This window comes from Sinocyclocheilus grahami, unplaced genomic scaffold (assembly GCF_001515645.1).
Source record: "Sinocyclocheilus grahami isolate Dianchi unplaced genomic scaffold, SAMN03320097.WGS_v1.1 scaffold487.1, whole genome shotgun sequence".
NCBI lineage: Eukaryota > Metazoa > Chordata > Actinopteri > Cypriniformes > Cyprinidae > Sinocyclocheilus > Sinocyclocheilus grahami.
Window position 1 is genome coordinate 1,086,441 of NW_015505666.1, and position 12,060 is coordinate 1,098,500.

At 34.8% G+C, this 12,060-nt stretch overlaps 1 protein-coding gene across 2 annotated transcripts; it reads right to left on the reverse strand.

Annotated features, from left to right (window-relative positions):
- Positions 1 to 678: 678 nt before the first annotated feature.
- LOC107553963 (monocarboxylate transporter 13) lies at positions 679 to 8,517 on the reverse strand. Of its 2 annotated transcripts, XM_016236306.1 has the most exons (4): positions 8,260 to 8,517; positions 6,026 to 6,169; positions 3,965 to 4,807; positions 679 to 909 (listed from the first exon to the last, which is right to left on the reverse strand). In XM_016236306.1, exons 1-4 carry the CDS (start codon positions 8,480 to 8,482, stop codon positions 710 to 712), a joined length of 1,410 nt encoding a protein of 469 aa, XP_016091792.1. In that variant the 5' UTR covers positions 8,483 to 8,517; the 3' UTR covers positions 679 to 709. The 2 variants fall into 2 exon arrangements, with proteins under 2 accessions (XP_016091792.1, XP_016091793.1); XM_016236307.1 differs by lacking the exon at positions 6,026 to 6,169.
- Between the last annotated feature and the right edge of the window lie 3,543 nt (positions 8,518 to 12,060).

Here is a 12,060-nt window from a genome sequence, read left to right on the forward strand (position 1 = left end):
AGAAACAATCAAGCAAGCAAAACACGCGCAACGCGTGCAGGTATTTGTACTGCACAGCCTAGCGCATTTCACACAGGCTGTTAGATTCACTTTCGCCAGAAAGTCGTGTATGCCTAAGGTTGAAAATAAATAATGTTTATAGTGAATGCCCCTATGAATGATTTTATTTTTACGATTTAGTTTTAATCGTGTGCTAAGTGAGTGAACATCAAAGATCACACAACAGAATTGCGCGCTCTCTCTCTCTCTCTCTCTCCCTACCGTTAAGTAACTTGTGCAATGTTTTACTTACTTGTTTTTGACATATCCGACCGAACTACAAACCTTCCAGTGATGTCTGTGAGAAAGATATATTCACTCGACAAGCTCGCGCATCTGCGCCGCGGTGCGCTCAATCCACTCAGCGTGCTTTGTTTATCAGCTCGCGCACACCAGCTATACAGGCGTTAATACTGAATGTTTAATATTATATTCATTGCATACATATACTTCGTAGTAGACATCCTTAACTCCTTTCTGCTGTCTGTTGTTCTGTTGTCGGGGTTTCTTTGTTTGAATATGGCGCTTATCACATGCTGTGTGGTATCGGCGTTTGGTATCGGGGCATTTTAACGAGTATGAGTACAGGAGACCAGTATCGGGCCCGATACCGATACCAGTATCGGTATCGGTGTATCCCTAACATTATGCTAGAGCCTCCTCCTCTTCACTAACTTTTTCTGAAATTGAAATTTCTGTGTTTCAGATCCTCATGTCCTTTCCCGTTCTCCAAGTTGACGTCTTTACCCTTTCCCGTCCCTTTTTTGTTCATCTGCTGTAACACAAGCAGAAAGAGGGCGGAGACGAGAAGAGCCACGCCCGCCATCAGAAAACCAGTTCCATAGTCACTCATTTTGTCTATGAAGATTCCTGTAGAAACAGTAGAAAATATTTAATAACGGTCAATTAAGTTTGAAATGGAATTTTCTCTTAAAACAATAGTTAAACATTTGCTGAATATTTACTGACTCTCAGGCCATCCAAGATGTAGATGAGTTTTGGAGAAATTCAGCATTACATCAGTTGCTCACCAATGGATCCTCTGCAGTGAATGGGTGCCGTCAGAATGAAAGTTCAAACAGCTGATAAAAACATCACAATAATCTACAAGTAATCCACACAACTCCAGTCCATCAGTTAATGTCTTGTGAAGTGAAAAGCCGAGTGTTTGTAATAAACATCCATCATTAAGACGTTTTTAACTTCAAAATGTTTCAAAATCTGTTTCATAATATTGCTTTCTCCAGTGAAAACGTCATTGTGTCTGAATCTGGAGAGAAATATGCACAGATCAAGCACTGTTTACAAGCAAAAACAGCCCAAGACAGTATTAAACAAGTATGTTGGTATATTTTGAAGTGAGAGGACAACATGGGAAAGAGTTTTTCACTGGAGGAAGCATTATGTTTTGGTCAGATGTGACGGTTTAAAGGTAAAATACCTTAATGATGGATTTGTTTCTTACAAACATATTTTCACTGCACAATATATTAATTGATGGACAGGCATCATGTAGATCACTTGTGGATTATTGTGATGTTATTATCAGCAGTTTTAACTTTCATTCTGATGGCACCCATTCACTGCAGAGGATCCATTGGTGAGCAACTGATGTAATGCTGAATTTCTCCAAAACTCATCTACCTCTTGGATGGCCTGAGGGTGAGTAAAGTGTCAGCAAAATTGTATTTTTAGGCAAACTATTAATTGACAAATCACTAAAATGAAACCACAAATCTCTTATGTGGTCAGATTTTCTATACAGTTATAAAATATGGTAAGTAGTATTTAATATTATGACAATGTTATTAGCTTGCAATTAAAATTAAAATATTGACATTTTCTGAGCAAAATGAGAGTGTGCTGATTGCATGCAAAACTTGCTGAAACAATTCTAGGGTGTTGTAGGTGGTTACAAGGGCATTTGTATGCAGTTGCAATAGGATGTTCTGGATGATTGCGCGTGCATAACAGTGACGCTTGCCCAAGCACCACTAATTAGCCTGCAGTTGTTCGTGTATCTTCCCACCTCACGTTTTCGGGCAAAGCTGGTTTCTGAATGCACATTTCCCTGATACATTTATTTTAAATGATCAATCAATTAAATCACAGAGGAATAAAGCGCCTGTGAAGTCAGTGGCGCAGTCATTATTTGAGATGTCTTTTATAATGCCACAGTAAAGGAGTTTTCCAACCCGATTAAAACTCACTGAGAAAAACTGCTGCAGAGCTAATTTATGGTGTAATTACACCGCTGGTTATGAAGCCCAGCAGACTACACTCTTAACCTGTAGTGCCTAAAATAAAGGCGCTCATCTCCTCCCAAACATCAATCTGTGCTCTATTTAACGGACTAAACCCCCAAGAGATTCATATTAAGTACATTAGTCTTTCAGAATACAGATATAGACGTAGTTTTGGCAGTCAATGCCTTTAAATGGACAGATGAGGTTTTTCTGGATGATTTAGTGTTGAACTGCCTCTGGTGTGGGAGAGGTTTTTGGCTGCTTGGGGTGAAAACTCTTCCAACTTGTGCCATGTTTTGGCAGATGTTTCAAGAGAAAAAGTGTTAGGTAAGAGCAAAATGATTCATTATTTCAACATTACAGAACTAGCTATTTGAAGTTTCCCTATCAGAGCTTATTGTCTAACAATCAATGACAGCTATTAAATACATTGTTGTTCTTGGCTGGTTGTTTGTTTGTTGATTTATTGGCCACTTTTGCAGAGCTCCACTGATGTATTATCACACTACCGTTTGTGATGTGTTATACGTACTGAGCAGCGGGCACAGAAAAATTACAGCCAATGAAACCAAATAAATGGTTTAAATTTGGTAAGGGCAGTCAAAGCATGGTCTGCTATTGAAACAGGAAAAGCCATTTATGCAGTGACCAATAATCCATGAAATTAACACAATAGCCCAGTGCATTTCTCTGATAGGCAATGCTGTATGGGACGATAGCATAGTATTACTGTAAATTGAGTCCTGTCGGGCATTAATGAGAAACATCATCAAAGAAATATGATGAGGAAAGGGTATGCATTAGGATGACTGATAAAGAGTTTTACATATTGTTACTGTACAATGTCAGACTAGAGTAACTTCAGCAAGCTATTTGTAACAATATTGCATGTTGAACTATGTAGAGTTCATAATTACACACAAACAAATAAATAAAGAAACAAATCAATTTATTTATTAAGTGTGTAATTATACAATAAGCAGCAACATCAACATTATTATATTATATTTGTGATTTATTTATTTGTTGAGTATGTAATTTAAATAAATCAATAATATAATATAATATAATAATGATTAAAATTTATACATTTTATAAATTAACATGTAATATAATATAATATAATATAATTTGTTGAGTGTAATATATAACATAATATTATATAACATAATATAAATAAATCAATAATATAATATAATATAATAATGATTAAAATTTATACATTTTATAAATTAACATGTAATATAATATAATATAATATAATTTGTTGAGTGTAATATATAACATAATATTATATAATGTATATAACATAATATTATTAATTAATAATATCTACACAAATAATTATATATAACCAAATGATTATATATAACAATAATTATATATAATAATTTGGTTATATATAATAATTTGTGTAGATATTATTAATTATATATAATAATTTGGTTATATATAATTATTTGTGTAGATATTATTAATTAATAATATTATGTTATATACATTATATAATATTATGTTATATATTACACTCAACAATATATTATATTATATTATATTATATTATTGATTTAATTAAATTACACACTCAACATATAAATAAATCATAAATATAACATAATAATGTTGATGTCACTGCTTAGGATAGTCACTAGTGACCAAATTTCTCTTAAACATCTCACCTGCCAAAGGTGGTCCAAGGAGGCCACCACTGCTGCGGATGAGCATGAAGAAGCCCAGAGCACTTCCCAGCCTCTCCACCCCCACCACCTCCGCGAGTACCGTGATGTGAATGGCCACAGTCGCTCCGAACACCAGTCCATAACCAGCACTGAACAGCGCTAGCTGGGTGAATGTGGTTGCAAGTGGGCCAAGCAGCAGAACAATGCCCAACAGAATCACTGTGACTATCAGCTGATGGACTGTCTTGACCAGCCGCAGATTAGCCACCCACCCAAAAAACATCCTGCCTAACAGGTCCAGCACCGCAGAGATGGACATGAGAGCGGCCGCCTGGTACTCCTCCACTCCTTGACTGCGGGCGTACGGCACCAGAAAGAGAGATGGAGCGAAGAAGCCGAGAGCAGCGAAAACGCCAAACATTGAGTAGACCATGAAGCGAGCATTAGCGATAAGAGTGTAGTCCACGTAACGAATGATTTTGACCTTCAGTGGATCCGATTTTTTTGAGTCTGACTGATTATTTGAACTTCTAGAGTCTATGTGAGGTTGAGATAACATCTCCAGCTCGTGCTCTTTCTCCTCAAGCTCTTTAGCAGGAACGTGTCTGTTGAGGGGTCTCAGAAGAGCTCCACACAAACACAAGTTGAGCTGCAGAGCTCCCAGGATCAGCATCGCTCCCCTCCAGGAATACTGATCCACCATGAACTGGAAGGATGGGGTGAGGATGAAGGTGAGGATGCACTCTCCTGTGCTGGCCAGAGCGTTGGCCACTGGCCGTCGCTTCTCAAAGTACCAGCCCAGCATGGTCACAGTAGGGGTCCAGGTCAGGGCATAGCCAAATCCTGCAGAGGACGAAACAAAAAGGACATTCAGAGAGCAAAGCGGGTGAATATCCCTGAGCAAGCATTTATTCCTCTGACAAGTCATTAATTTTTCAAGGGTAAAACAATGCTGAAATGCCACTGGTTAAATGGACAACTGTATTGCAAGATTATGTGTATTATGACCGTCTAGTAACACTGAATTCCCGATTCAAAAGTTTGGGGTTGGTATGATTATAACGTCCTTTTTTAAAAAAAGACTTCTCTTTTGCTTACCAAGGCTGCATTTGTTTTTATTAAAAATACGGTAAAAACAGCAATATTGTGAAATATTATTACGATCTAAAATAACTATTATCTATGTGAATATATTTTAAAATGTAATTTATTCCTGTGATGCAAAGCTGAATTTTCAGCACCATTACTCCAATCTTCAGTGTCACAAAATCATTCTAATATGTCAATTCTGTGCTAAAGGAACATTTATTATTATTTTAAATGTTGAATAAGTTGTGCTGCATGATATATTTTTCTTTCTTTCTTTCTTTCTTTCTTTTAGTGTGCTTTATTTGTCTGACAAAATCAGTCAATTTTTAACATTTATTATTATTTTAAATGTTGAATAAGTTGTGCTGCATGATATATTTTTCTTTCTTTCTTTCTTTCTTTTAGTGTGCTTTATTTGTCTGACAAAATCTGTCAATTTTTTGTGTTTGAAGCTTATTTTGTGCAAAATAACATCAGTGCAAAAAGAGATAATAGTAAAATAATAATATATAGATAAGTAAATATGAAAATAAATATTAGAAATAAAATAAAAATAAAAATAACAAAAATTAAGCAAAATAACTAAATAGTAAAATAAATTAAAAATATGTTAATTAAGATACTAAGAAAGTGGCAATTAATGAAGTAAACTACATTAATAATTTGCTAACTAACAAGTAATTAAGAAAGATATAGTACAAATTTAATTAACAATTAAAATTAATAATTGGACTAAATGCGCCAACAGTTATAGTGAACTTTCTTTCTTTTTTTTCTTTTGCCCCTACCATTTTCTCATTTCATCATATGCTCTGCTGTGTTCTTGAATCTGAGAGGTTCATGAATAAGATTCCATACAGCTATTATAAATGGCTAATGATCTTTTCAAGTTGTGAATCCTCATTGAAACATTGGAAACGTGAATGTGTGTGTGAGTACAGCCATATGCTCCACTGCTGGCTGCGCTCTTACCTGTAAGGAACCCCACAGTGATGTACAGCTGTAGCAGATCCTGGGCATATGACCCGGCCACCATCCCAATGCTGCTCAGCAGACCCCCCGCCATGACCACTGGCCGATGGCCGAAGTACGCGCTCAGTGCAGAGCCTACGGGGGCTAAATCACAGACAAACACGAAGCACACCGTCATGACATACTGTACCACCAGGAGCCATGTGCTCCATCAGCCCAGTAATGCTACTATACTGGGAGACAGAGAAATGGAGGGTAGAACACAAACTCATATTTCTAGTCCCCTGCTCTGTTAGATTTATTCCAGCCACACAATGTTTTAAAGTCTGATGGTGCCAGAGAACATGAGCGTGTCTCTAACAAATATTACAAGATTAAAGCGAGCTTGTGTGTTGGCATGCATCTTAATCACAAATAAGATCAGACAACAGTGAAGATCAGGTGTGACAAAGAGTTTTCAAGTGTTTTCACAAATCACAAGCTGGTTTGCAGCTTAGATTTTGTGTGAAAACTGTGTAAAATAACATTATGTTAAACAATGAATATTATCATAATATTTGAATAACTAAAAATATTAGTAATAGAAATGATTCATAAATGTAAAAAAAAAGATGAGAGAACATAAGTGTCTAACAAATATTGAAAGATTACAATGAGTTTGTGTGTTGCCATGCATCTTAATAGGATTAGACAATGATGAAAATCAAGTGTGACAAGCAGTTTTGCTGAATCACATCTTCATTTATAGCCAAAGTGTTTGCGGCTTTGATTTTGCATTAAAATTGAATTGTGGAATTGTGCAAAATAACATTAGTGCAAATAGATTAAATAGGGGATATTAACAAATAATACTTAAATTATATATATATATATATATATATATATATATATATATACTAGAACACGAGTGTGTCTCTAACAAATATTAAAAGATTAACAATCGTGTGTCAGTATGAGTCTTAATAATGAATAAGATCAGGCAACGACAACAAACATGAGTTTTTACTATATGACATCTTCATTTTATTGTTTTAAGTCTTTGCAGATTAGATTTTGTGCAAACATTGCACAAAATATCATTAGTGCAAATAATTCCTATAGTGCAAATAATATGTTTAAAATATTTTAATGATATTAAATGAATTATAATATTAATATATTCTATTCTTTTTGTATTCTATATGTTCTCTTTTTATTTATTATACAATTAAAGGGGTCATAAGACGTTGCTAAAAAGAACATTATTTTGTGTATTTGGTGTAATGAAAAGTGTTTATGTGGTTTAAGGTTCAAAAACACATTATTTTCCACATACTGTACATTATTGTTTCTCCTCTATGCCCCGCCTTTCTGAAACGCGTCGATTTTTACAAAGCTCATCGGTCTGAAAAGCGAAGTGTGCTGTGATTGGCCAGCTATCCAGTGCGTTGTGATTGGCGAAACACACAGCGTCTTCACAACATGGCAGCGGCGGTGGCAGCAACAATAAAGTTACACCTTCTTTCTTTGCGTGAACATTTGGGCGGCGTTAATCAAATCTTCCCACATTGTGACGTAGACATGTCAGGGCGTGTTTAAACGAGGCGTCTTAGGAGGGCTTGGACCAGTCTTAACTTTTATAAAGAATATCTCTTTGGGGGAACTTTAGGGATCTTATCTACTCATGAACAGCTTGTAACACTCCAAAGAGAAAGGAAAACTTGAAATCGCATCATATGACCCCTTTAACAAAAAGCAAAAAAAGTCCTCTAATACTAGCTTGCTCTATTCTTTTTCTATTCTATCTGTTTTTTATTTATTTATTATATAATAAAAAAAAAACTTGCTAAGTGTACTGTGTTAAGCTGACTTAGGCTTGTTATAGCACTTGCATATCATTGCTCTTTTGTTGATGTTGATTGCTTACATTGTCCTTATTTGTAAGTCGCTTTGGATAAAAGCTTCTGCTTAATGACTAAATGTAAATGTAATATTTTATTCAATAAATTATAATATTAATATAATATTTGTTAAATTCATAAATAAGAAAATGGATTTTACAAGAGAACATTTTAAAAGATTACAACAAGCTTATGATCAAATGTGACATCGAGTTTTTTACCAAGTCACATTTTCATTTTGAAATTCATAAACATATCAGTCTCATGCATGCCATTAAAAGGCAAAGGTGTGTGCTGCTAACAGTGTAAGTGGAGCGAGCCCCCTGCTGGTTGAAACTTTAAATTGCCACATACCCCCAAAATGTACAGTTGCCACAGAGATAGATGTGATCCATGAGCTTGCAGTCGCTGTGGTTGCAAAGTAATGTTGGATTTCTACGAATAACACACCGAAGGACTTGATTACTCCGAATGTCAGCCCAAAGACAAGGAAGGTGGAAAGCACTATGAACCAGCCATAGCCTCCATCCAGGGGACCTGCAGGCTGAACTGTTCGGCTCTTCCTTTGTAGTTCCATTGGAAGCTCAGGAGAGAAGTTCAATGTATCATCTGCAATCTAAAAATGAGATACAGCATACATCAGACTATTTTTATATCAATGGAACACATAAATCCACACTGCCTAGTCAGCACTGATGTTCTCTGAGCTCAGTAACACATGAGACGAAAGTAATATAATTCATCAATTATTATCTCTAAATGTCAAAACAGCTGAAGAATGATTAACTACTACAAGCTGTAATCATATTATACAACACTGAACTTATGCTGTGTGCACATGCGTTTATCTATGAGGAAATGAATGCGTAACCTATGTCAAGACCCTAACAAGAATTTTCGCTTGGCCGTCCGTATAAGGCCAGCACACATAAACAGTGAGAAAACTAGTTCTTCTTTATCGCCAGATGCAAATGTTAACAGTCAGCACTGAATCAGTCAGCTGAACGTAGTTGGAGTTGATGGTGGTCTCTTTCATTATCCATATAGGGGTGGATTCTAGAGCTTGTTTTCATGTTTCTCTGTCCTGTTTTATGTCCCATGTGTTTATGTATAGGTGTGAAGAGCTAACAGCATGTCATGCAGGAGAGAAGTTATCACTTAGGACAGGTAAACACATGATGACCTGTATATCACCCCCACACATAACATGAAACTTAGGAATGCCATGTAGGACAACACAGAAACCCACTGATGATTTTTTTTACCATAATATTTTTTATATTATTTTGTGCATTTTCTTTATTTATAGGTTATCATCAGGGTGATAACTGGAATAGATAGAGGCGGACATTCTGCCCCCCAGTATTCATGATAATTTTAGGCTGTTTTTGTGTGTAAAATACTTCTTCAGTGACACTGCATATCCATGCTACTGTACACAGAAATACAAAGGTCAACACAGGGAACAAGTAGGAAGTGGGAGGTAACCTGCTATTTCAAGAGGGAGAGATTTGGGAAAAGAAAGTAGAAATTGTAGTATTATTATTATAAAAAAATAATTTTACTGTATTTTCAAAAACAAATATAACTTATTTACAACTTTACATTATATTATATTACATTATATTATATTAAAATTCTTACTTCTGATAAAACGGTGGTGCATTTCCTGATAGTCCTCTATATTAGAGCATTTAGTAAGAGAGTTTATACTGCAAAAGTTGCACAACTACTCTTGCCGAGCCTCACTGGTCCAACACTCAAATGATCTCTGGACCTGAGCATAAATAAGCTGTTTTGTAAATGAATTACTCTGCATAGTAATGTGCAAAGCACATCATTCTCTAGAGCATAATAACAAGATGTGCCGAAATTAATTTTATCACTTTATCACCGAAATCACTTTTATACCCTACCCTGCTAGGTTGAATATATCTTATAATACAGTTCGCCAATAGAAGCAAATGAACACAGAAACACAGCCTCTTTATATAATTTTAAAATTGATGAGACTTCTGGTGCATTCAGCACATCAAAACACGTTTTACTAGATAAGCTCGAAATGTGCATCGTGTGATAGCATCTAAATTAACTGCTTTTATTCAAGTCAAACATGTAATTTATAACTGAATACTTTAGCCAACACCAATGAAAATAATTTCTAAGGATCAGATATAAAAGAAATGGGTAAAAACTGCACTATAACTGATCAAGAAAAAAGAAATGTACAGACATCAGCTTTTTTGATAGACTCTAATATGGTACATAATTCCTTTTCATTCTCATTCCTTTTCACTCAGTAGCTCACAAAGTGCCTATAGTAGGATTTTTGGGTAAACTTTTGACCTCCAAAGAATTTGATATGCTGTTTGTAAGTTCAGTTCTCAGTAATGTCATCCTGCCTAATTGTGTTTCAAATTAGCATCGTCCAAGGTCATCATATAGGTCATCGTTCAGAAAAACATTTTTATCTAGGTGCAAACCTGTAATCTTGAACTACTGACACTCTATTTCAACTAAAATTGATGCATAAACAGTACTTTAACCTGAGAACCAAAAGCAGTTCAGTAATAGCCTGAATCTCATCTCTTAGCCACTGCTCTGAGTTCATTGATTAGTGGAGGTCATTTAAGCTTGCTCTGATGTTTGATCTTCACTGTTTAGAGCAAAAAACCAAAGTGTTTCGAAAAACAAATTAAAAGGAAGGAAAATTAAATAAGCTCGGGGGGCCAATAAAAAACTTGTTTAATTGATGTTCTCCCTCTTTATGCATGTGAAGTAGGAAGTGTTTCCTAAAAGGAAGGTTAAACTGTCAACTGTGCATAAAAATGGTCAGCTTCAGATTCATTCAGCTGTAATTTTTGGCTTCTGGACAGGCACTTACACACTATTCATTATGAAATAGATGGTGAGTAATATTACAGAGATGCTAAAATGAAGCTAAAAAAAGAAGTGGATAGTAAAAAAGTACATCAGACGTGTTCAGCTTCCAAATAGAAGAACCAAAAGAATGCTGGTTGCACAACATGCATGTTAAGTGATATGTTAATGTGACACATACATGATGATACATATTATAATGCCTTCATCTGCCATAGCTAAACTGATTTCAGCACTGAAAGTCATAAAATATATGTAGACATTCTCAGATATATTACTGAAACCGAAACGTCATAATAAACTGCACTACGTCTGTCCAACTGTCTTCTGTTTGAGCGATAAATATCAACTGAATCATCAAGCACTACATAATAATATGACATGAGCAGCCGCTTTCAATAAATATACCATTCAATTGTTAGTAGTATTTTATGCTTTTTAGTGGTATTTTATATTCACCAAGGCTGCATTTATTTGATTAAAAATAAAGATGATTAAAAATATTATTGTATTTAAAATAATTTTCTATTTTAAAATATATTAAAATGCTCAATTTTAGCAGCAATTACTTCAGTCTTCAGTGTCACTTGATCCTTCAGAAATCATTCTAATATGCTGACTTGATACTTAAGAAACATTTATTATTATTTTTATGTTAAAAACAGCTTAATATTTCTACGAAAACTGTAACGTTTAGGACTATTTGAAATGTTCATAAAACAGCATTTTTTAAAAACAGAAATCTTTTTGTAACATCAATTTAATGCACCCTTTCTCAAAAGAAATGATTAATTATTAATTTCTTTAAAAAATGTTTATTGACCCCAAACTTTTGAATGGTATTTCTTGAATATAGAGGCAGAGGGATAACTAACTAACTAACTAACTAGAGAAACGTATCTTTTTCGATAAACAGCAAAAGGTTAAAATAACATATATTATGCTCACATGATCAGCTATACAGTTAAATGATGCATGTCCTGTTTAAAGCTTCATAGGTTGAACGTTCTCTGACTAATTGCTGGTCCAGTCTTGCATGAAATGCAATTAAAAAGAACTTTAATAACCAACCAACTGTCAGCAAGTTAGTTATCGAATATTGTGCAGTGCCTGATTATCTGTGATCTTTTACTCTCTGGACTCTTGGTCAACAGACCTTGGCATCTTGTTTAATGATTTCATATTCCAGGCATGAATTTCGACACATCTCGTAAAAGTAAAAACTGACAGTAGCTTAATCAGACTGATTTTCATGTTACTGGATATCACAGCAGG